The sequence below is a fragment of the Diceros bicornis genome, chromosome 11, assembly GCF_020826845.1.
Source record: "Diceros bicornis minor isolate mBicDic1 chromosome 11, mDicBic1.mat.cur, whole genome shotgun sequence".
Taxonomy (NCBI): domain Eukaryota; kingdom Metazoa; phylum Chordata; class Mammalia; order Perissodactyla; family Rhinocerotidae; genus Diceros; species Diceros bicornis.
The window spans coordinates 5,791,185-5,814,598 of NC_080750.1; the positions used below are offsets into that span (position 1 = coordinate 5,791,185).

At 38.1% G+C, this 23,414-nt stretch overlaps 1 protein-coding gene and 1 long non-coding RNA gene across 3 annotated transcripts in view; one reads left to right on the top strand and one right to left on the bottom strand.

Moving 5' to 3' along the window:
- The window catches only part of ENPEP (glutamyl aminopeptidase), a 78,923-nt gene that overhangs the window by 17,432 nt on the left and 38,077 nt on the right, over window positions 1-23,414 (top strand). For both annotated transcript variants that reach the window (XM_058549905.1, XM_058549907.1), the window contains exons 4-8: window positions 10,995-11,115; window positions 13,696-13,850; window positions 14,296-14,409; window positions 17,017-17,151; window positions 19,313-19,378. In XM_058549905.1, the coding sequence (XP_058405888.1) occupies window positions 10,995-11,115; window positions 13,696-13,850; window positions 14,296-14,409; window positions 17,017-17,151; window positions 19,313-19,378 (591 nt within the window). The remainder of the gene's footprint in view (window positions 1-10,994; window positions 11,116-13,695; window positions 13,851-14,295; window positions 14,410-17,016; window positions 17,152-19,312; window positions 19,379-23,414) is intronic.
- Window positions 15,387-16,747, bottom strand: LOC131411257 (uncharacterized). The gene is made up of 4 exons (XR_009221528.1): window positions 16,649-16,747; window positions 16,315-16,412; window positions 16,010-16,101; window positions 15,387-15,432 (listed from the first exon to the last, which is right to left on the bottom strand). It is a non-coding gene; the product is annotated as an uncharacterized LOC131411257 (long non-coding RNA).

A 23,414-nucleotide genomic window follows, 5' to 3' on the forward strand; every position in this document is an offset into this window, starting at 1 on the left:
TCATCATAAAATAAAAACAGAAAGCTCTGAGAAAACAATCAGAAATCATAGTCAGAATCTGAAAACATGATTTCCAAAGCGTGACCTGGCTCTGACCCTCAGGAAACTGTTCCTAATTCCTTCCAAAACCAGAGCCCAGTAAGCCTATGGCTTCAGTTCCTGCCCACTGCTTTGTATTTTTTATCGAAATAATGGAGATGCCTGTACTATTTAAAGCCCTAATATGTCCTGTGGGTTTTCCATTTTTATGTTGCATTTGTCATTTCGATATGATCAAAGGGAAATCCTTTGATCCCTTTACTGCACTGTCTTGACCCAAAGTCCCTATATTATTTTTTCAGTTAAAAAATAATGGAGCTAGTGGGGCCGGCCCTGTGCCTTAGCAGTTAAGTGCATGAGCTCTGCTACTAGCAGCCTGGATTTGGATCCCGGGCGTGCACCCATGCACTGCTTGTCCGGCCATGCTGAGGCAGCATCCCACATACAGCAACTAGAAGGATGTGCAACTATGACATACAACTATCTACTGGGGCTTTGGGGAGAAAAAGGGGAAAAAGAAAAGGTGGAGGATTGGCAATAGATGTTAGCTCAGGGCCGGTCTTCCTCAGCAAAAAAGAGGAGGATTGGCATGGATGTTAGCTCAGGGCTGATCTTCCTCACAAAAAAAACAAAAACAAAAAAGAGCTAGGTAGTTGTTGTGAAATATACCATTTTTAGTAGAAATTTCATGAATCAAAAGACCATTTTTGTGTGCTCTGCTTCTGATAGTATTATTCTGGTACATTAATCATCTGCTATTCATAATCAGATTATACTGTACAATCCAAGAATCTATGATACCCTAATTAAACTCTCTTGGTTATGTTCACCCTTCTGGCAAGAGTTCCTTTATATCAATAAACACAGAATCAAGGCCTATGTTCTTCTTAATTGTATACTTGGAGAGAACATAACAGCTATTAGTAGTTGAACTATTCATTACGTTAAAAAGTCCTTGTTGCTCATGAGAAAAAATTAGATTGGAGGGCCCAAGCCTAAAAAATTCTTAAGAAAAAAGGTAACTGAGTCTGGAAGGTAGCTCAGAAGACTTTTAACTCTGCATATTTCCTTTTTTGAATATTAGCTGCATTACATTTTGATTCAGTCCTGAAAAAGTAGCTTGAAGACTTACTTAGAGTAATTGAGCAACAATTGAAGCCAACCGTTGATGGAAGGATTTTTTACAACTCAGTTGGCAAGAAATCTACTCCTGAGATCTTTTTCAGGTTTAGTGGATTGGTCAAAGGTTTTAAAGTAAATGAAATCACTGAATTCTATCCTAAAAAAACAAAAACAAAAACCCCTGAACAAAAACTGTAGAGAGATTATATGACTTTTAGTCACATGAATTAACTCTTGAGTTATCAATAAAATGTGCTTCTATTGCTCTTGCAAGAGTCATATCATGGGAAACAATATCCCCAATAAGTATGTTATTAACCTGATAGTTCAGCTCAAAGTCTCCCATTGGGATACACTGTAATCCATTTTCAAATCCAGAACAATGTGCATTATAAATATATTTTAAGTTTTTAAAATGATAGGTTTAATACACATACATTATAGAAAATTTGGAAGAGAAAAAGCAAGTAGGAAAAGGAAAATTCCCCATTTTACCACATGTAAAACTGTTTTGACGGTTTTTAGGTTTGTGCTGCCCTCTCAGGTACATTGACTCGTGTACTCAATAACTTTGCCAGAAGTTTTAGCTTTGCGCTCATCTTCTAGGAACCAAATTCAGCACAAGTTAAATGGCAAGAGTGTTGCTGTTCCTGAGAGTAAGTTCTAATAGGGCCTTGAGTTTCTTGGGGGCATTTGACCTGTCTTTTGTAAAGAAGGATATGCAAAAAGGAGCAGTTACCTTGTTGGAGATTGTTTCAGCTCTTGGTTTTCATGAGCAGAGGAGGAAGTTGGGAAGAACTGCTCACTAAGAGAATGCTGGTGGAAAGTATTATCCATTTAATTAATTACTCCATTTAATTATACCGTAACCTTATTAATTCTAATAACTCTGTAAAAGAAGTTACCTTGTGCCTTCTTCCAAAAAGTCTTACAGGATAATTCCTGAATAGTTGCACCTAGAATTATGCCTGTGAATGAACCCTCCCTACTTGCCTGGTCTTCTTACTTCTTTCCATTAGTCCATTGGCAAGATTGATGGAGGGCAGGAAATAAGTATGTCACGGAATTTTTTTGATAGACTTTATTTTTTAGAGCAGTTTTAGGTTTTATGCCATGGATTTTAATTTATGCACTCCCCTACAGGGAAGAAGTCTTATTTTTAAAAAGTTTCATTGTTTTAATACTCAGATATATATATATATATATATATATATATATATATATATATATATATATATATATATTTGTGTGTGTGTGTGTGTGTGTGTGTGTGAGGAAGATCAGCCCTGAGCTAACATTCAATGCCAATCCTCCTCTTTTTTGCTGAAGAAGATTCACCCTGGGCTAACATCCGTGCCCATCTTCCTCTATTTTGTATGGGATGCCGCCACAGCATGGCTTGACAAACGGTGCATCAGTGCGCCGGGGGTGCGCACCGGGGATCCGAACCTGCAAACCCTGGGCCGGCGAAGCGGAGTGCGTGCACTTAACAGCTATGCCACCTGGACGGCACCTCAGATATATTTTTAAACTTCTTATTTTAATAATTTTAGATTTAGAGAAGAGTTGCAAAGATACAAGAGAGTCCACATGTAACATACATCTAGGCTCCCCCAATGTTAACATCTTGCATAACCATTTATCATACATTCATCAAAACGGAGAAATTAATATTTGTACAAAACTGTTACCTAGCCTTCATTTGGATTTCACAGTTTTTCCACTAATGTGCTTTTTCTGTTCCAAGATCCAATGTGATAACGCTGTATTTAGTCATAGTGTCTCCCTCATTTTGTCCAATCTGTGACATTTTCTCAATCTTTCCTTGTTTTTAATGATCTTGACACTTTTGAAGAGTACTGGTCAGATATTTTGCAGAATGTCCCTCAATTTGGGTTTGTCTGATATTTTCTCTTGATTAGACTGGGCTTTTGGATTTGGGGGGAAAATACCATAGAGGTGAGCTACCCTTCTCATCACATCATACTAGTGGGTACAGGCTCCCAACATGAGTTATTACTGGTGATGCTAACTTTGACCATCTGATTAAGGTGAGGTCTACTGGGTTTCTCCACTGTGAATTACTGTTTTTCTTTTCCATACTCTATTTGTTAGAAGCGATCACTAAGTACAGCCCACACTCAAGGGGAAGAGAATAAAGCTTCACATCCTGGAGGGAGGACTATCAAAGAATTTATGAATATGCGTTATAGCCACCTCAGTGATGGATACATGGGGAGAGATCATTCAAGTCTATGTAAATATCCTATTTCTCTTTAACGTTTTGACCACTCCTTGTCCATAGTCATCAGTGGATCTTGCCTGCAGCAACTCTTGTCATGTTCTGATGGCAATTTTCTACTTCCCTCAGAACTATTTTGACACAGGGTTCTTTTGTTACGTTAAAAAGACATTTTTGCTGTGGCTTTGCTAAGTTTTCAGAATGAGTCTAATTTTATAACATTTTATGATTTTTTAAAATTCATTTCTTTACTGGAAGGGTTATTCTAAATCAAGAGCTCTTAATCTTCCCCAAAGATTAAGAAAAATAATATAAAATTCTATGAGGTAAGTTAAATTTTTTAAACGTTTAAAAAATTCTGCTGCAGTAATAAGAGTCACCAAGCATCAGACAACTTAAATTTTGACTTAAACGGAAGGGAAGCTGCCGACCCACGCTTCGTATAACCTGAATGCGTGCTGGGCTTCGTCTCAAGCAGCGCTTCCGAGCAGCTGAGCTCTGAACTCAGAGTTCTGAACACGTTTCAACCTGCGAAGCTACACCAGAAAAAGTCCTTAGTCACTCAAACTTCTAACCAAGGTTTTGCATGTTTATAATAATTTATCTATGTGTAAGGGGCAAGCTAAGATTTAGGAAGAATAATCACATTCTTGTGATAAGGCAGTCACAAACACAACTTGAAAAGCTCCAGCATATCACTGTTCCTTTCTACCCAGTGTTCCTCTCCCTCCGCCTACTTTCTGTCTGCTGCTGGAAGAACATTGAGGAGAACGTAAACTTGTAAAATTAATCACATCAATGGCATATTCAGTAATACCAACTATGTACCTTAAATATGCATTTATAGGATTAAAAACAATATAGAATTCTTTTTTCTTTCTCATTCTGCTACCTCAGTATTGATAATGAAACAGGTCCCTTCAATCAGATTGTTTCATCAGTCTTTATTGAGCCCCTACTGTGTGCACAAGGAGGATGCTGAGCCCTGAAGGCAGTGAAATGTGCTAGAATACCTGTACTTCAATTGAGATGTGAAACAGAGTCGGCCACCACTGTCCAGTGTCACCCAAGTGTGTCTTCCAGTCTTTGCTGGTCATAACATCCATTTGAGTGACAAAGATCTCGCCTTCTGTTTTAGGGGCCCTGCCAGGGTCCTGGGCCATTTAAAGGGGTGTGTCTATTTGGAGCATTCAGAGGAGACTCTGTAAAAAACCTCAAGAGATGAACAGGTGCTAATTCTGCTGGATGATCAGCAGTAGAAAGGCAGGCTATTGTCGATAGGTGGAGTGACCTATAGGTCGATTTTATCATCTATAGAATATAAATAATAGAGAAGGTATTACTAATTGTGCTGGGACAAGAGGTGTAAACAGGTAAGCAACAGACGTACACTCTTGGGACATTCCTGGGCAAACCCAGATGTATGGTCACCCTTATCAATAGAAGATGCTCAGCAGACAAGGACAGTAAGGACGGGGACCCAGGGGACTGCTGACCTGCTGTGCTCCTGGCTGGTGGCGGGGACCCTGCAGGCACTGGCCTGGCTTCTGACCAGGGTGATGGCGGCAGCGGTGGCCAGCAGTCAGTTCCAGCCGATTCCTTTCTGTTCACGTGGTCTTTCCAAGGGCAGTGCCTTCATCCCAGACCCTGACACACCCTTCCAGAGTCTTGCCCCATCACCCTTACTGCCCTCTCCTGGCCCAGGTGACTTTCATCTAGGTTTTTTGGGACAGAGCTGTCTGGGTCTCCCTCTGTTCTTTCCAATCTATTGTTACAGCATAGACTCTGTGATTTGCTTTTTGCTTGGCCTTCTGTTTTTATTGCTGAAAGCCTTTCCAACTAGGATCTTGCAAATCAAAAGATTTTGACTTTCAAATTTATTATGTGGGCATGAAAAGCGTATTTTGGAAGTCAAAAACTTAACTTTTATTTGTTTTCCTCTGCATTCTCCTAATGTTCCTAATGGTAATATGGATACCACAATGTGGAGATCACTCACATATAAGGAAGTGCAGACAAAGAAAATCACAGAGGTTAATAATTCAATGTAATATCGCTAATGATACTAATGTTCTCGATGGGACACATAGAACTCTTATGTGTCAAGCACGGTTTATGCACTAGCTTCCTGAACGCTCAAGATGACTCGGTGAGACAAGTGCGGCTGTTGTCTCTATTTGGCTGCTAGGGCAAGTCAGGTTTCAGTCTTAGGAACGGAGAGAAGAGGCAAGACGATATAGTGAACAAACTTTGTACTGAACTCTAGCATCAGTGCTGCCTTAGACTTCATTTTTCTTGTGTATACAGTGAAGAAGCTTATTTTTAAAACTCTTCAAACTCTGAAATTCTAAATCGAGGTCTACAATCCTTATCTAAAACCCTTGTATCTAGTTGTATGTTAAAATTCATAAATTTTCAGATTTGTGAAAAGTAATATGCTACAAATACTGTATATTATTGAGTAACCACAGAGGGATCCGGGGCAGCACCTTATAACCAAACAGTAACATTTCTGCAGCAATATTTTTTGTAGCAAAAAAAATAAAGATTATAAAAACCCTCCTATCAGTTCAGGTCAGGTGATACTGCTAAATTAGTTTGCTTTGAACATATAAAAAGTTTTCTATATTCAGAGCTCTTTGGATTTTATAATTGTGGAAACTGGACTCGCTAAATGATTGGGGTAAAGTTATCATCAGTGATGCAAGCTATTCTATTCTATTATCATGTACAACAGTGCCAGATTCATAGAATTGATGCGTAGAGTGAGACATTGCATGGAAAGAGCATATCACATTACCTGGAAATTTTTAAATCCTCAATAAGACTACTAGTTAATCATAATGATTGTATTGCTGGGCTTTCTACTTGGTTTTGGTTTCAGAGTCATAACAATCATTGGACTTACAGAGAATACCTGGTTTCACTAGGCTGTTCTAAGGGAGGATGATCTGGTGGATCTAGTCATTTTTGTCAAAAGGATGCGCAAAGGGAGTGACAGCAACCAACCAGGAAGCAATTCTCATGGACTTAAATCCCATCTCTCAAATTCCCAGAGACGCTTGAATGAAAGGATAATATTAAGAACTCCAAACTCTCCTTTATGGCGGGTTCCAATATGATAAGAGAAAAGCAACGACAACAACGATCAAGCAGACGCATCCCGCCCTCCAAAAGCACAATCAGCAGAATACAGGCTTTAGGAAACACAGACATTTGCAGCTGACACTAGCTCAGTAGATGCAGTGTGACTCATAGTATCCAACAGTGGTATATCGAGGTAATTTAATTTGCTTAGGGAACTTACTGTTTTTAAAAACTAAATATAAGCATACCAGGTAGGTTCTTGAAGCTTTGAAAATTTCATATTTATACTCAAAGTTTATATACAAAGTTATAAAGCTTACATATAAACTTTATATTTAACCTTTAATAGAGTCCTTGAATAATAAAGGCGTATATGACTCGCGTAGAAGAAAAGAAGGAGAAAGAATATGCGTGCGCGTCTCCCTCCTCGCTCCGTGCCATTCCAATGTGGCTAGTCATGTGCTTAAAAAAGTCAGCTCAGTAAAGCAAGCATATAAACTAAAAAGATGCCAATTATTATTAAAAAGTGATAAATCAGGGGTAATTCACTGAACTCTGTCATAGACAGAAGTGCCGAAGCTCAGCAGATGATGGAGAAGCGTTAGAACCTCTGCCAAAGCCCACGGGAAGGAGAGAGGGATGCAGTGGGAGCCCAAGCTGAAGACGAGGTCAGGGAGCAGGAAAGGCTGGGCAGAGGACCAGGGAAGGTGCCAGCAGAGGGGAGGATGCTTTTTTAAATCACAAAATCCAAACATCACAGATGTTCTGCTATTAAATGGATGCCACATAGACTATTTTGAAGCTTCAAATGACAGACAATGTTGACACATTGGTAGAGTCTTTAGAGGAAAAGTATATTTGCGATGTATGGCAGATAGGGCACGCTCGTAGATGCGCTTTGGCTGATTATGTTACAAGGTAACTGGGCTGTATCTATATATTTTGTGATTGCTTAGCTCAATTGATCAAAGAAATGGTCATAAAATATGATCTATGACCCTTATTTTGAAGGGTCATAGATCACAGATAATGTGAGACTGTCAAGACAGAACATACTTCTGTGGGGTTGAGTTTCTCAGAAACAAAAGAGGAAGGGATTACTTTTATTTTGATTGAATTTACATTAACATCAATCTTATTTAACGGCGCTGCATTCCTGTTGTTGCCAACAACAGAAATATGGAGAATAAGAAAAACCAGATTATATAGTCTCGGAAGCATTCTGCTTAAAGAGAGTCAGCCTACTGGCATGGGAAATGAGAAGATATGGGCAGAACGAGCACACAGAGCCTTTCTCCTCCCCATAGCTCCATGGAGGACGGGAACACTGTTCTCTCTTCTTCCTCTTTCTCAACCCTCTTTCACACAACCTTCTTTCCAGACATTGTATGCAGCACAAAAGTACAGAGTGTGTAGACAACAGTGGAGTGAGTTAGGAGGAACTGCCCTTCCTGAAGTTTTTAATGGTAGAGAACAGATGTGGTAGAAATTCTGGGGGAGTCTTGGCACACTAATTAGTTCACAGATGAAAAATGGCGAGAATCTCAGTTTACAACGTGGCAGTCCCCTGCGAACATGGCGGTTTTCATTTCAGATGGGCAATTTTCTTTGCTCTGTTCAGTGGCCACCAACTGGGTACTCAGTTTCACTTAACTTCTTGAAAAATGCATGTCGTTGTTCCCCAAGAGGGCAGGAGGACAGTGAGGAAATGTATCACCACTTCTGGCAAGTAACAAAAATAAAAAACAAAAATCTCAAAGAATGTGGGAATGATCATTGAGTGAGCTGTGTTGCCTTTGGAGAGGAAGATGAACACATCTTCACTTATGCAAATAAAGCAAGAACGTCAGTTACACAGTGGCTGTGAGAAGAATGACCCCGCGCTGCTCCTTTAAGGGATGCTCTTTCAGAACCCGTCATTTAAATTACTGGATGGTTCCACTGTTTCTCACTTCTAAGAAAAGATGGCTCAGGATGGGTGCCTAAATGAATACCAAAACTAGCAATGCATTTGGAATAATAAAAGGGGAAAGTAGGCATAATTTCTCTTCCTTCTTTCCTTTTATTTTAATGATGAGTCATCGGTTCCCGTTAGGTAGATGGGCTTGAACTTGTCAGATGACTGCCTCTTTTGCTTTACTTGAGGATTTTGAATCAGGTGCTAAATTCAACAAGTATATTTCATTTGAATTCCTCACAAACTTTTTTTTAAAAAGCACTCATTGTTTAGAACAGTTTTAGGTTTACAACTAAATTGAGGGGAAGATACAAAGATTTCACATATACCTTATTATCCCACACACACATAGCCTCCGCCATTATCAATATCACTCCCCCAAATAGTATGTTTTTTTAGCCAAGGATGAACCTACATTGACACATCAAAATACTCCAGGGTTTACCTTAGGGTTCACACACAGTGTTGTATATTTTATGGGTTTAGACAAATGTATAATGGCATATATCCATCATTATAATATATAGAGTATTTTCACCACCCTAAAAAAATCCTCTAAGCTCTGCCTTTTCATCTCTTCCCTCCCCAACCCCATCCTTGGTAACCACTGAAATTTTTACTGTCTCCATAGTTTTGCCGCTTCCAGAATATCATATAGTTGGGATCATACAGTATGTAGCCTTTTCAGATTGGCTTCTTTCACTTAGTAATATGCATTTTAGGTTCTTCCATGTCTCTTCATGGCTTGATAGCTCATTTCTTTTTAGCACTAGATAATACTCCAATGTCTGGATGTATCACCATTTATTTATCTATTCATCTACTGAAGGACATCTTGGTTGCTTTCAAGTTTTGGCAATTATAGGTAAGCTGCTATAAACATCTGTTTGCAGGTATTTGTGTGGACATGTTTTAAACTCCTTTGGGTAAATACCAAGGAGCATGATTGCTGGAAGGTATGGTAAGAATATGTTTCTTTTGTAAGAAACCACCAAACTGTCTTCCAGAGTGGCTGTCCCATTTTGCATTTCCACCAGCAATGTATGAGAGTTCCCATCAATCCACATCCTCACCAGCATCTGGTGTTGTCAGTGTTCTGGATTTTGGCATTCTAGAAGGTATGTAGTGGTATCTCGTTGTTTTAATTTGCATCTCCTTGGTGACATATGATGTGGAGTGTCTTTTCATGTACTTATTTGCCATCTGTACATCTTTGGTGAGGTGTCTGTTAAGGTCTTTGGCCCATTTTTTAATTTAGTTGTTTGTTTTCTTCTTGTTGAGTTTTAAGAGTTCTTTGTATATTTTGGATAACTGTCCTTTATCAGATATGTCTTGGCAAATATTTTCTCTAGTCTGTGGCTTTCTTCTTATTCTCTTGACATTGTCTTTCACAGAGCAGAAGTTTTTAATGAAGTCCAGCTTATCAATTATTTCTTTCATGGATCATGCCTTTGGTGTTTTATCTAAGAAGTCATCTTCATATCCAAGATCACCTAGGTTTTCTTTTATGTTATCTTCAAGGAGTTTTATAGTTTTGCATTTGACATTTAGGTTTGTGATCTATTCTGAGTTAATTTTTGTGAAGGGTGTAAGGTCTGTGTCTAGATTCATTTTTTTGCATGTGGATGTTCAGTTGATCCAGCACCATTTGTTAAAAAGACTGTCTTTGCTCCATTGTATTGTCTTTGTTCCTTTGTTAAAGATCAGTTGACTATATTTATGTGGGTCTATTTCTGGGCTCTCTATTGTGTTGTATTGCTCTATTTGCTTATTCTTTTGCTAATACCACAGTCTTGATTACTGTAGCTTCATAGTAAGTTGTGAAGTCAGGTAGTGTCAGTCCTCCAACTTTGTTATTTTCCTTCAATATTATGTTGGCTCTTCTGGTTATACATGCTTAGAATTGGGGTGGGGAGGAGTCCATACTTGGTTTGATTTATAAGTTATGTCCCAGGGGCACAAAATAATATCCCAAAGACTTAGAGACTTGATGTAGCTTATCAAGATGCCTCTCTCTCAGGAAAATTTGAATAATTGTATTCTAGACTCTGGGAATAGAACAGTTAAAATATCAAAAGGGTAATATGGATAGCAATGGAGAGAATAGCACAAGTGGAAAACATATATCTAAGGGGTTTTTAGATGAGAAAAATCACATGATTCATTTCCTTAAAGGGAAATTACACAGAGATAGATGGTAGGTGATAGATAGATACATAGACACATAGATATTGAACAGACAATATATATTCTAAATAGAAAAAAGTAATAATATTTTAAAAATATATTGGACACTGTTCCAACCATTGTGTCTTACATTATTTCTAGTCATTGAAATCACTCAGTGAGTTATGCAGTATTATTTTCCTTTACACAGGAGGCTCAGAGATGTGAAGTGATTTGTCCAAGACCACACAGAACTGAAATGCAAATTAGACTTATGTGGTTCCAAAGCCCACCTTCTTTCCATTGTGTCATATTTCGTAGTTTTTGTGTTTTATCAAACAAAGAATAATTTTCACTTAATGTTTGTGTTTTGTTTCATAGCTCACTATATATGTCCAGCCAGAGCAAAAGCATACAGCTGAATATGCTGCAAACATAACTAAAATTGTGTTTGATTATTTTGAAGAATACTTTGCTATGAATTATTCTCTTCCTAAATTAGGTGAGAATCATTTTTTATTTTCTTATTTTTAATATTGTGTTTGTTTTCACCTAAGTTAACTCAGTTCTTCCATTTTATCATCCTTGGTTAACAGTCATCCCTAAGTCTTTTTGTTATATGCTGACACTATGTGTTCAACACTTACTAGATGCTGAAAGATCCATTCCGGATTCTTCCAAGAATAATGTCTACACTCTGTTCTTAACCTGACTAATGTATAGTCCTTTATTTCCAAATAAAGATTAAAGTCTGTGCACATAACTGTAGTCGTTGATAATGAGGGAGCCAGAAATAGCAACCTAGATCAGTTGTTTTCCCAATACCCATCCCAATAGCTTACACTCCCTCCCTACCATCAATGAGTTGGGAAGTAATAGGGATCAATGATGCTGTCAGAGTCCCATGTGCTTCCATCTTTCTAGTGTTGTACAAGACTAATTCAAGATTCTCCAGCAGTTAAAATGAGACATCGAGCTCCTTCCATAAATATTTTTTTCTAATATGGGGGCATATTTTATTTTTAAAATAAAGTAGGGCTATAATCAAAATGGTGTGGATACAACACTTCTTTCAATAGCAGAAATGCTTTTTTTTTTTCTTTTTTTTGGTGAGGAAGATTAGCCCTGAGCTAACATCTGTCACCAACCCTCCTTCTTTTTGCTGAGGAAGACTGGCCCTGGGCTAACATCTGTGCCCATCTTCCTCCACTTTATATGGGACGCTGCCACAGCATGGCTTGACAAGCGGTGTGTCGGTGCACGCCCGGGATCTGAAGCTGCAAACCCCGGGCCACAGCAGTGGAGCCTGCGCACTCAACCCCTATGCCACCGGGCCGCCTCCAGAAATGCTTTCTTAGTGAGCTTGAGTGCTATTAGGAAAGACTTGAAGTGTAACACCCAGGTAGATGTCTGTAGGGATGAAATGAAGGCAACAAGAAAGCAAAACAACCAACAACTGACTTCTCTATTTCCTTCTCTGCCCTTGCTTGGATAAACTATCCAAAGCAACTGGAAGGCCGAATTCTCTACCGCGGAATGGCTCTGTGCTTGTGGCTCCCAGCAAGTTTGTAGATGCCCCATTTCTCTTCAGTGGCAGTGGTTCCATTTTTTTGATTGCTAAACAACTGCAGGAAGAGAAACAACTTTTCATCAAAATCAGAATAACATTTAATAAAATGTTAAGCACATCAATTTAAAAGCCTTTTTTCTCTTTATCTCACTTGTATCACCCAAGATAACCTGGGAAGTGAAAATCTCACAAATTTCTCTCTCTTTTCTCTTCTTCTCTTCCTTCCTCCCTCTCTCCTATTACTTCTTCTTCATATTTTATATGCATTATCAACCCCTTCAGAATTGATTCCATCTCAGACTTTCCTTAGAAATGACTTAGGCATTGATTATACCCCCTAAAGTTAAATACACTGAAGTTAGTTAATTATAATGTCAATACTCACCAAAGAAACGAGTTTATTTCAAAGATTAGGTGCACATTATACTCCATAACATTACGGAAAATATTGGCCCTTGGGGGGAATACTTCTCCACCCTTTAATTGGTATTCTTGTGACAAAATAACTAAACTTAAGAATGAATATAACACAAAAAGGAAGCTACTGCTGTAATCATGACCTCCATTTAAGATATATCCGTTTTCATTCTTTTATACAAAGCTTTAAGAATCTTTATTTTAACCAGAAAGAAAGGACTTTTTCTTATACGTTAGGTGACAATCTTATTTTCATTTATATGCCTCATTTAAATTAGATGTAATAAAGAAATTACATTCTTCTTACAGTTCATTAACTGAAGAAGCTGTATTCTGTCCACTAATCAAGCTGAACTTCTTCTGTTTGGGGATTTAAAACAGAACTGATCAACACTGCTTCCTGTCAGGTAGCATGACTAAGATCATTGGCCCCAGCAAAAACCAGGCATCGAAAGTCCTGGTAGAATCCAACATTTTAGACCTGGAAGGGAATTTAGAGAGAATATAGTCAATTCCATGTTTATCCACCTAGTTGAATACATATGAGTAGATGGTAAGCTATTCCATTAGTAGGGAATCAGGTTGACCTCAAATTGTACAGAATTAGGAAAAAACTGGAATTTTATATTCTCTAATATTCTGTATTCTTGGATAGAAATATATTTTCTCTGCACTTAGAAGCTCTATACTCCTCATTTGAAAACTTCATTCTCTTATTCCTGACAGCTGATCCCCCAAAACAGATGATCTGTATTACTTAAGTGAAAAACATGAAAAAAAAAAGCTAATAAAAATGAAGTACAGAGAGGAGCAAAAGACATAAACTTATAGAGGACTTGAAAAGAGCATTGCCGTGTGTGTCCTTCTTTAGAAGAATAAAAGACACATTGATATCTGGAGCCAACAGGAAAAGTTCCATGGAAATTTTGAGTGCATTAAGACTGAAAAGTTTTCACAAATAGATTATTGTTTTTCACTGCAAGAATTATTTTTAGCCTTTTTAGAAAACATTCATTCAAAGAACTTAATTTGGTAAGAAATGTTATGAACAAACAGAGAGAATGCATTTCTCACTGGACTCTTTCTTTTCCATAGATCAAATCGCTATTCCGGATTTTGGTACTGGGGCTATGGAGAACTGGGGCCTCATCACTTACAGAGAAACCAACCTGCTGTATGACCCTGAGGAATCAGCCTCCTCAAACCGGCAGAGGGTGGCCAGTGTGGTCGCCCATGAACTTGTTCATCAGGTACAGCATCTTAGCATCAATTAGCTTATTTTGAAAAGTGGCTTAAGACCACAGGAATAGTTGAAATTAATTATAACTTAGCAAATCAATAGCCAACTCAGAAAATCCTGCTTGAAAGTCTTCCGTAGTGCTAATAAACATTTTACCATAAAGATTTTGAGTGCATTAAGACCCCTTGTTTTGCCTGTAGTAAATATACAGGAGGCCTTCCTATAACTTTAAATAGTGTCAGTAATACCTAAATAAAGGCAAAAAACTAAGGAGAATTTGATGTCATTGGAAAACCCACGAGAAATAAAGCAGGAAATAAATGCTAAATACAATGCCTGCCACTTCCGTGTCAAGTGACAAAATTTACATGAACAAATGAATGTGCTGAAACTTTCTAGGCCTCTCTACCAAAGGCGTAAGAATTTAACTATCTCTTTATTGCTTATAATTTCAGTGGTTTGGAAATATTGTGACCATGGACTGGTGGGAAGACTTGTGGCTCAATGAGGGATTTGCTTCCTTCTTTGAGTTCCTGGGAGTGAACCATGCAGAAGGAGATTGGGAAATGGTGAGCCCTGGACACTCCAGCTCTAAGTCTCTGTTTTCCTCATGCAAAACAGGCTGCACTGAAGTGTGCCTTGCTAAGAGCCTATGCCCACGCCCTGGAGGGCAACTGACCACCACGATCTGAGGATATCCTTGATAGAGTCACTCAAGAACACGTGTCAAGGCAGGAAAAAGAATAGCTAGCTTAGACAATGCCAACTCTGTGTCCAAGAAAGTATCTGGAGCACTAGCCCTTTGACAAATGTCTAAGACTAGTTTTGCAAATGACTTATTTTACACAGGTTGCTGAAATAGTGTGTTAAAGAGATAAGAGCATAAACTTAGTAGTGAGACTCAAGTTCAAATCCTGGACACATCATTTCTTAGATGCATTACGGGGAATGTGACCTCATATTATGGGATATGTAAATGACCGAGCAAGTTACATATCCTCTCTGAGTCAGAGCTCCCCTCTATGAAAGAAGAACTTTGTTCTCTATCTTGTAGGCTCAGAAACTCCCAAAACATATGTGTAGTTACCATTACCATTTTGTGAGTCCCTGAGGGGCCTGGAACAGATGCTTCTGTGAACTCTACAGAGATCTTATTCCAAAAAGCTAGATCTGTTTTTATTTATATTTAGATGGTGTAGGTATTCGTATCTGTCTGTGTATATGAAAGCGTGAGTGTGTAGAAGGGTGCAAGTAGCAAATGACAGGAGGTTGTGTACCATGTAGACTACTGGCCTCTACTGGGTAGAAGAAGAAGACAATGTTGAAAGCTTGAAGCCCTTGCATTTCCACATCTGCTGTACAAAGTGTACAGCTAGCTTGCAACCATTGCTTCTTTAAAAACTTAATCTACATCGAGGATTTTTGACCATGGAACTACTGACATTTTGGGCAGATAGTTCTTTATTGTGGGGGGTTGTTCTGCATATTGTAGGATATTTAGCAGCATCCCAGGTCTATATCTACTAGATGCCAGTAACCTACCTGTGCCAGATGTCAAACCAAAAATGTCCCCACATATTTCCAGATGTCGCCTGGGGGACAAAATTTCCCCTAGTTGAGAACCACTCATCTATGTTGAAAATTGCTGATTTCATAATTTATTGAAATTAAACTATATAAATGAAAAATTATTTTGTCCTTTATTTTCTATAAAGTAATCTGATGCCCTTATTATATCAAGATGTTATAAAAAATTATAACATTACATTGTATATATAATATATATTTAACATTTTAGTATTCCAATTTCAGTGTTTCAAAAACCCCAATTAAATTCCAGAAGAATTTAGTATGCAGCTCTTAAATGAAATTTAATCACATGATCCAACTCATTCATTCATTCTTCATTCAGTGAACACTATAGAAGACCCAAAACTGGATAAAACACATGTCCTGCCAGTTCAGGGTCTGGTGGGTGGAGGGGACAAATAATTAAAGATACTTTCTAAGAGAGCTTGAGAAGTACCACAACGGTGGAGCCTCTTTTACAGTGAAAATCTGATGCCCAGGCAGGGAATATAACTTTCCACTGTCATACAGACAACTTGTAGCACAACCAAGACTAGAGTCAGATCTCCTGACACGGAGAACAGGATTCCTTCTACTTACCTAAACGTTTTAGGAGTAAAAAATTAAAATCCAGGTCAAAATTACCTTGATTGGCAGTCATCACTTGACAATAGCACCTCGCCTATTATAAACTGAAATCACAAAATTGGAAAATGTCAACTAATATAGCATGCTTGTTTTTTGGAAATATTTTTAATTAAGATCAAGAAAGCTTTTGATTTTTTTAATTAGCAGTGATTTAACGGAGTTAGATTTCAGAATCTAATTGATTAAGAATCAAAATCATAATAGCAGCCTATGTGTTAGGTTTCCATCCTCTGCCGGGTACCATGCCAAATGCTTACCAGGCATTATCTCCTTGAATCCTCCGCCTGGTTCTAAAAAGTAGATGCCGTCGTTACCCCTATTTAATGGGGGAGGGAACTTGCTTCAACTTACATATCTGGAAAGTGGAAAAACTGAACTTGAACCAAGGAAGTCCCACCTTGGAACTAGCTTTCCTAACCACTCTATTTTGCTGAGAAAACCTAGGACCGGAATGAGAAGGTGATTATTAGAACTAAAGCAAAAGCTAATCATCTTCAATTAATTATGAATCATCCAAATTCCAATGATTAGTTGATGGGGGGAAAAAAAAACCTGAACATCAATTTTTGGCAAATCAACATGCTTCCTCACTAATTCTCAGAACAAATCTGTGAGGTGATGCCGTCATTCCCACTACGCAGATATGGAAACAGGGCTTGAAAAGTTAGCATGTGTCCAAAAGTCACACGCAAGTAGCAGACACAGAATTCACAAGCTTGTGTCTTCCTGGCCTGTCACAGAGGGACGAAATCAAAGGAGTTATAAATAGGAGACAGGAATGGAATCAGTGCTGACCAATCAGTGCAAAATATGATTAGTTTGACCACCTAATGCTGGTTTTAAATAATTTGAGTCATTTATATTTATTTTCCCCAATTTGTATTATATAAATGATATTTTGAAATATGAAGCAGGATAAAGGAAGTGCTATATTTCTCTGGTTCGTTCTGCTGTTTCAGCTTGACCAGATATTAATTGAAGATGTGATACCTGTTCACGAGGATGATTCTTTGATATCTTCACACCCAATTGTTGTCACCGTGGAAACTCCTGCTGAAATAACATCTGTTTTTGATGGAATATCCTATAGCAAGGTGGGGAAAATATGACATTGTTTTGAATGTCTTGCTGTTTAGTGGCTTTTCTTTTAGTAAATGCCTACAAATGGGAAGAATGGTTAGACGATGCTAAGAGGCTTTAGGAAACAGTGTAGAACTTGTTCCGAGTGCTGAATATTCAATAGTTTGTGCTCTTCAGTGGAATTGATCAGTGCTGGTCATTGTCACAGGATTTTGAATCAGATTTTTAAAAATTTCTCTTTCCATTGTTGGTTATTAACAGCTCTCATTCTGATAATTGAAAATTTACCCTTAAAACATCAAATTTTAAATTGTTTTATTTGTTTTTTAAATAGATGTTTATTTATTTATTCTTTTGTGAGGAAGATCAGCCCTGAGCTAACATCCATGCTAATCCTCCTCTTTTTGCTGAGGAAGACCGGCTCTGAGCTAACATCTATTGCCAATCCTCCTCCTTTTTTTTTCCCCCAAAGCCCCAGTAGATAGTTGTATGTCATAGTTGCACATCCTTATAGTTGCTCTATGTGGGACGCGGCCTCAGCATGGCTGGAGAAGTGGTGCGTCGGTGCTCGCCAGGATCCGAACCCGGGCGGCCCGTAGGGGAGCGCCCGCACTTAACCGCTAAGCCACGGGGCCGGCCCTGTTTTTTTTAAAAGACAGTAAATCTTCTTTTCCTGCCCATATGAGCAACGAGAAATGCCATATATGGGGACACTTCTAGTAGAATTCTTTAGTGCTTCAATAAGCATTTAAATCCAACTCAGTTTGAAGGAATTAGTTTTATCCATCTTTAAATAGGATTTAAAGATGACTTTGTTAGCTGTTGTAAAGGGGGCATTTTTATACATTATAATTTTATGAAAAGTTCCTGAAAATTTATAGTGACCCAAAGTTTTGTTACCCATTTTCTCCCACAGCATCTCCTATAGCGTCTCCTTTATACATATCCCACTTTTTGTGCACATGATTTAGTCATATTCCACTCAGTCTCTCCTGGGTTACCCATTGTGTTAAGTTGCTCTAAAGCCACTGCAAACTAATACACACATTTTGTTATTCTGGGTGATACCTAAAGTTTTATTTAAGACAATATTATAATTATTTAATACTAGATCAAATTGGCTTGAGTAAAAAAAGCCTCCTATACATTAACATTTGAAATTTACAGCATCATATTTTTGGTTTTTCCCTCTTATATTAGTCCCATGGCATCTTTTCAGGCTTCTTTTATTCATTTTTCCTTCACATTGTCAATGATTCCTTTTGATCTTTCTGTTAAAATGAAACTTTCTAACCCACTGATAGAATATTCTAATAATTCACAAGAAGAAGTTTTTATTTATTGAATCAGTTTCTTCCTAAGTCCTAGATATTCCATGGGTTTAAGATATTAGGTTAGAAATGAATAAATGTTTCTAAGACTTTCTACTAGGTACAAAAATAACTTATAGTACTTAATAAATTACAGTAAAAACTACTAACAAATGTTTTTCTGGTCAGTTACTTGAAAATTGATTTAAAATTTTATAAATAGGGCATTTTAGTACTAATCTTACATTATGTGAAAAGAAAGTAAAGAACACAGGTGTTCATCAGATTCTTCAGAGTAAAGAAAACCAAATGAGATAAGCCACTTTTGAAGAGAAGGACTTTATACCTGAATGATATATCTATTTATATTAAACTATTTGACCAGATAATTCCCCAACTATCTACTTCCCTCTGTGAAACATAATTCTTTTTTCTCCAAGTATTGAAATATATTTCATAAGTAGCCAGAATTTTTTCCTGAAACCACTTTCCTTGTTGATCAAAGAACGTGATTTTTCTAAAACTTTCTCTGTTTCTCTTTCATTAGGAAAGCTCCATCTGCTGGTTCATTTGGTGAAGTGCAATAATGATTTGAACCTTATCACTGAGATGATGACCATTTTATCAATTTCTCTTTACCTTTTAGTTGTTTTAGAAGCATAGATACAGGGGGGTATTCTATAAAATACCATAGAAGTGGTATTTTTATACTAAAACCATAGAGCTAGAACCATGCAATTTAGTGGAATCACCTTGAAGATATCTCACAAATATGATCATGACATACTAGTCAGAACAGTGATCACTGATATGTGCTTCTTCCCTATCCTTTATTAGTTTAATTTGTCATTCTTTTCCCTCATAGGGAGCTTCCATTCTGAGAATGCTTGAAGACTGGATGACACCAGAGATATTTCAAAAAGGATGTCAGGTATGATTTACTGCTTTTGATGGTATTAAAAGTAAACTACACACTGATGCAGGCCGACCCCGTGGCTTAGTGGTTAAGTGCGTGTGCTCGGCTACTGGCATCCCGGAGTTTGGATCCCGGGCGTGCACCGACGCACCACTTCTCCGGCCATGCTGAGGCCGCGTCCCACATACAGGAACTAGAAGGATGTGCAACTATGACGTACAACTATCTACTGGGGTTTTGGGGGAAAAAAAAAAGGAGGAGGATTGGTGATAGATGTTAGCTCAGAGCTGGTCTTCCTCAGCAAAAAGAGGAGGATTAGCATGGATGTTAGCTCAGGGCTGATCTTCCTTACACACACACACACACACACACAAAAACTACACACTGATGCATAGATGATGAATGTTAAGATATGTGATTAATTAAAGACAATTCTCTTTTTGCTTTTACTTTCCTTCCTCAGGGATAGATAACATAGCAAAACATAGAAAGGTGATTTCACATCCAGTTAAGTGCCTACGTTGTATCGGTAATTACCATTTAGCAGAAGTTTAAACAGATTACTTAATTATTTTTGATACCCTTTACATGTGTGTTAGCTCAGGCTGTTATAGCAAAATACCATAGACTAGGTGGCTTAAAACAGTGGAAATTGATTTCTCACCATTCTGGAGGCTGAGAAGTTGCGACCAAGACCAAGGTGCCGGCAGATTCAGCTTTTGGTGAGGGTGCTCTTCTTGGCTTGCAGATGGCTGCCTTCTCACTGTGTCCTCACATGGCAGAGAGAGAGAGAGCTCTCTGGTGCCTCTTCTTATAAGGACATTGATCCTGTCATGAGGGTCCCACCCTCATGACCCCATCTAAACCTAAATACCCCCCAAAGGCCTCGTCTCTAAGTACCATCACACTGGGGATTAAGACTTCAATGTATGAATTTCTGGGGAGCACAATTCAGTCCACAACATGATATAAAAATTTAATTCCATCTATAAATGTCTTTCCTTGCAGTTTGTAAAAGCATTTTTTTCCTTACTATTGGATTTGAAAATGGTTAATATAAACATTCCTATTATGATGGAGTCAATGAATCAAGAGAGCCTCCTTCCTTTTGGAAACAAAAATGACAACCTTTCTAAAGCATTTCACACATCCCACTCAGGTCTGTGACTCCCAGTGGATGTTTAGGTTTCCTTTTTGTTCTTCTGGTAGACCCTAAGCCGCTTCTCTCAGGGCTTTATATTATCAAAGTAGCTACAATGTGTTCTTGTAACTGTCCTGTCTGCAGGTTGGCTCTGTTGCCCCTTAGACATGGAATTGTCTTCCTTCTCTTCCCTTCCATCTCCATCCCCGTTACTGTAACCTCCCAGGTAGTCAGGCAGAGCAGTGCTCATGGCGTCTAGCCCACAAAGGAGAAAACAGATCAGAGCAGCGCCCCTGCTACCTTCCCAGAGAGACCAGCACGGTGATTCCCCAGGACGGTGCTGCTCCCGTTCCTACAGCTCTCGCTGCCACCAAGTCTCCCATGTGGCTGTACTGACGTCCTCTTCCACCCAATACTAAAATTCCTAGGTGACTGTTCAAGTAAGAAATAAGACCAGGATTCAGGGAATATTTAGGGAGTACATCAGTATGTGTTACTCCTTTTCTTCATTAATAAAATCTTCTGTGTGGACATTAGGAGGAAGGGGAGAAGCTGTGTGCTTGTTCTTACGTGTACATTAGAACATTTTGTAACTTTTCCGGCAGCTTCAAACTCACATTTCCTGATATCTTGTCTCACTGTAAGCACCTACGCCTACACCTCTGTAGGAACTCTGTCTTCCGGACCTCTGCAGATACTCCAGTGCCTAATAGAATGCATTCCACGTGTTAGGCGATCCAAAAAATGCTTGTTAAATGAATGAACGAATGGTCTATAGTAAATAATATAGAATATAGAAATAGGCAAAGACAATTCCTTTAAAAAATTAAGTTAAAATTCCATGTGCATAGTTTTCATTCTAAATTCAATTGTAATTGATAAACAACACACTCTTGGACTCTTCAAAGTTGACTTCAAATTAAATGATTTTTCATATTAACTTTTTTAGAGAAATACCAGAAGAATCCTTAAAAGTGAACAGCTATTCTAATAATAATGCAATACTACTCTTGCATTTCCTATAGTCCAGTGTCTATGGTATAATTAATAAAAAACTCAGTCCTGTCTAAAACTAATATTTCCCAAGTTAAAACTGTCTTCCTCCACCTTAATTGTGACTACAGATGGTGCTACAAACTGAACCAGAATGAATAGATATTAATTTTCATACCATTATGATGCTATGGAATGAATTTACAAAAAAACACTGAAACACTCACTCTTTTCCTTCAATCTTCAAACACTAGCTAATGTCTGAAAATAGTATATGATCAATATAGGCCATACTCAATAAGCTCTCAAACCAATTGGAACATTCCTTCACATAATTTAAACATCTGGACGGTATCCCTCCTCGAGTTATCATTGTACTGTGATTGCTGCCTCTCAGTCTCACAGTCTGTGTCATTGGCGTTCAAGGTCTTTCCCTTGCAAACACTATCTTTCTGCTGAAAGTGACTCTTCATCAGCTAACCTGGTGAGACACTAAATCTGGGGATGGCCAGCTGTCTGTTCTCTTTCATGCCCATCACCTTCCCCCAAACCCAATCTCAGGCAGCAGAGTAGGTACAAGGTGAGGGAAAATAAGAGCAAAACCATCAACTGGAAAATCTTTAAGGCTTTATTTGTACATAAAAAAGCGTAAGAGATAACAATACATAGTCATGAAACAGAAACTAAGAAATATATCCATCCCTTCTTTTTCTTCTAGTGTCAGTAGTATGTCTGATGAGACAGGAATGGCCCAGCTGGACAATGTCCTTTCCCTCCCTGGATGCTTGTGTAGAAACATTGTTCCTTCCTTTTCTGCTTACCCATACCAACTAAGGGACTATTTTTGAGGGACTGAGGTCAGCATGACATTTTTACTGGAATGACTACAGTGTGATTATTCAAGGTGAAGAAGGAAATTTCTTAATATAGAATATTCAGAAGGTCTCATGTAGACAAAATAAAATTAGTACCTTTTAATATACTGTTTATGTAAATGTCCAAGCAGTCTCTAGTTCAGGAGAAGAAAGAAACTGCAATTTATAAAACAATAACAATAGCAACTACAGTGACGAAAACCACACAAACTGGTCCAGGATTCAGAATTCTGTTCTCGGTAATTTCAAGCAAATCTCTTCACCTCTATAGTCAACAGTTTCCTTTACCCCCAAAATGTGGGATTTATATAAAATAATATTTAAGGCCCCTTCCTGTTCCAAGATTGCACGTTTCTAAACTCAAGACATTGTGAGTATACAAAGAAACTCCTCTAAGTTAATTTTAAGAAGAGACTGTTCACTAGAAGTTTCCATTAACAGGTAGCTAGTTATAATTATTACTATTCCAAGTATCCAATTATATTATTAAGGTAGAATGAATGATCTGTGCAAAACTCTGGAACGAAAACCTAAAACTGATACAGAGTATATGCCTTTCATTTTTTCTCCCTTCCTTTGCCTGCCCTCCGGTGGCAGTGCTAAGCAGTGAACCAATCAGAACAAATATGAAGGCAGCTTTCCAGACTAGCCTCAACCCTCTTCTAGGCTTCTTGGAGAAGTCCTGTTAATATAGTTTTATCTCTCTACGCCTGAAGAGAAGAGTAATTTAGAAGATAATGTGACTTAGGTACGGCATCTGCTGAAAATCATAGCAACTCAGAGTGAAAATGATATGTGCCAAGGCAACCAGCGGTTCTTTTCTTTGAAGGCTCCAAGAACACTTAAGAGGGTTCTGTTTCTACCGAGGACTTCCACACTTTTGACTGGACAATTTTAGAGAGCAACAGAGGAGTGACACAGTAGGAACTTTGAACGGTTCCCTGAAGAACCAGAAGTGGCATCTAATTATGAGATTAGGAGAAGACTGGGAATTTTCTGTGAGGATATATCACATTATATCTGAAAACTCATACATAGAGAG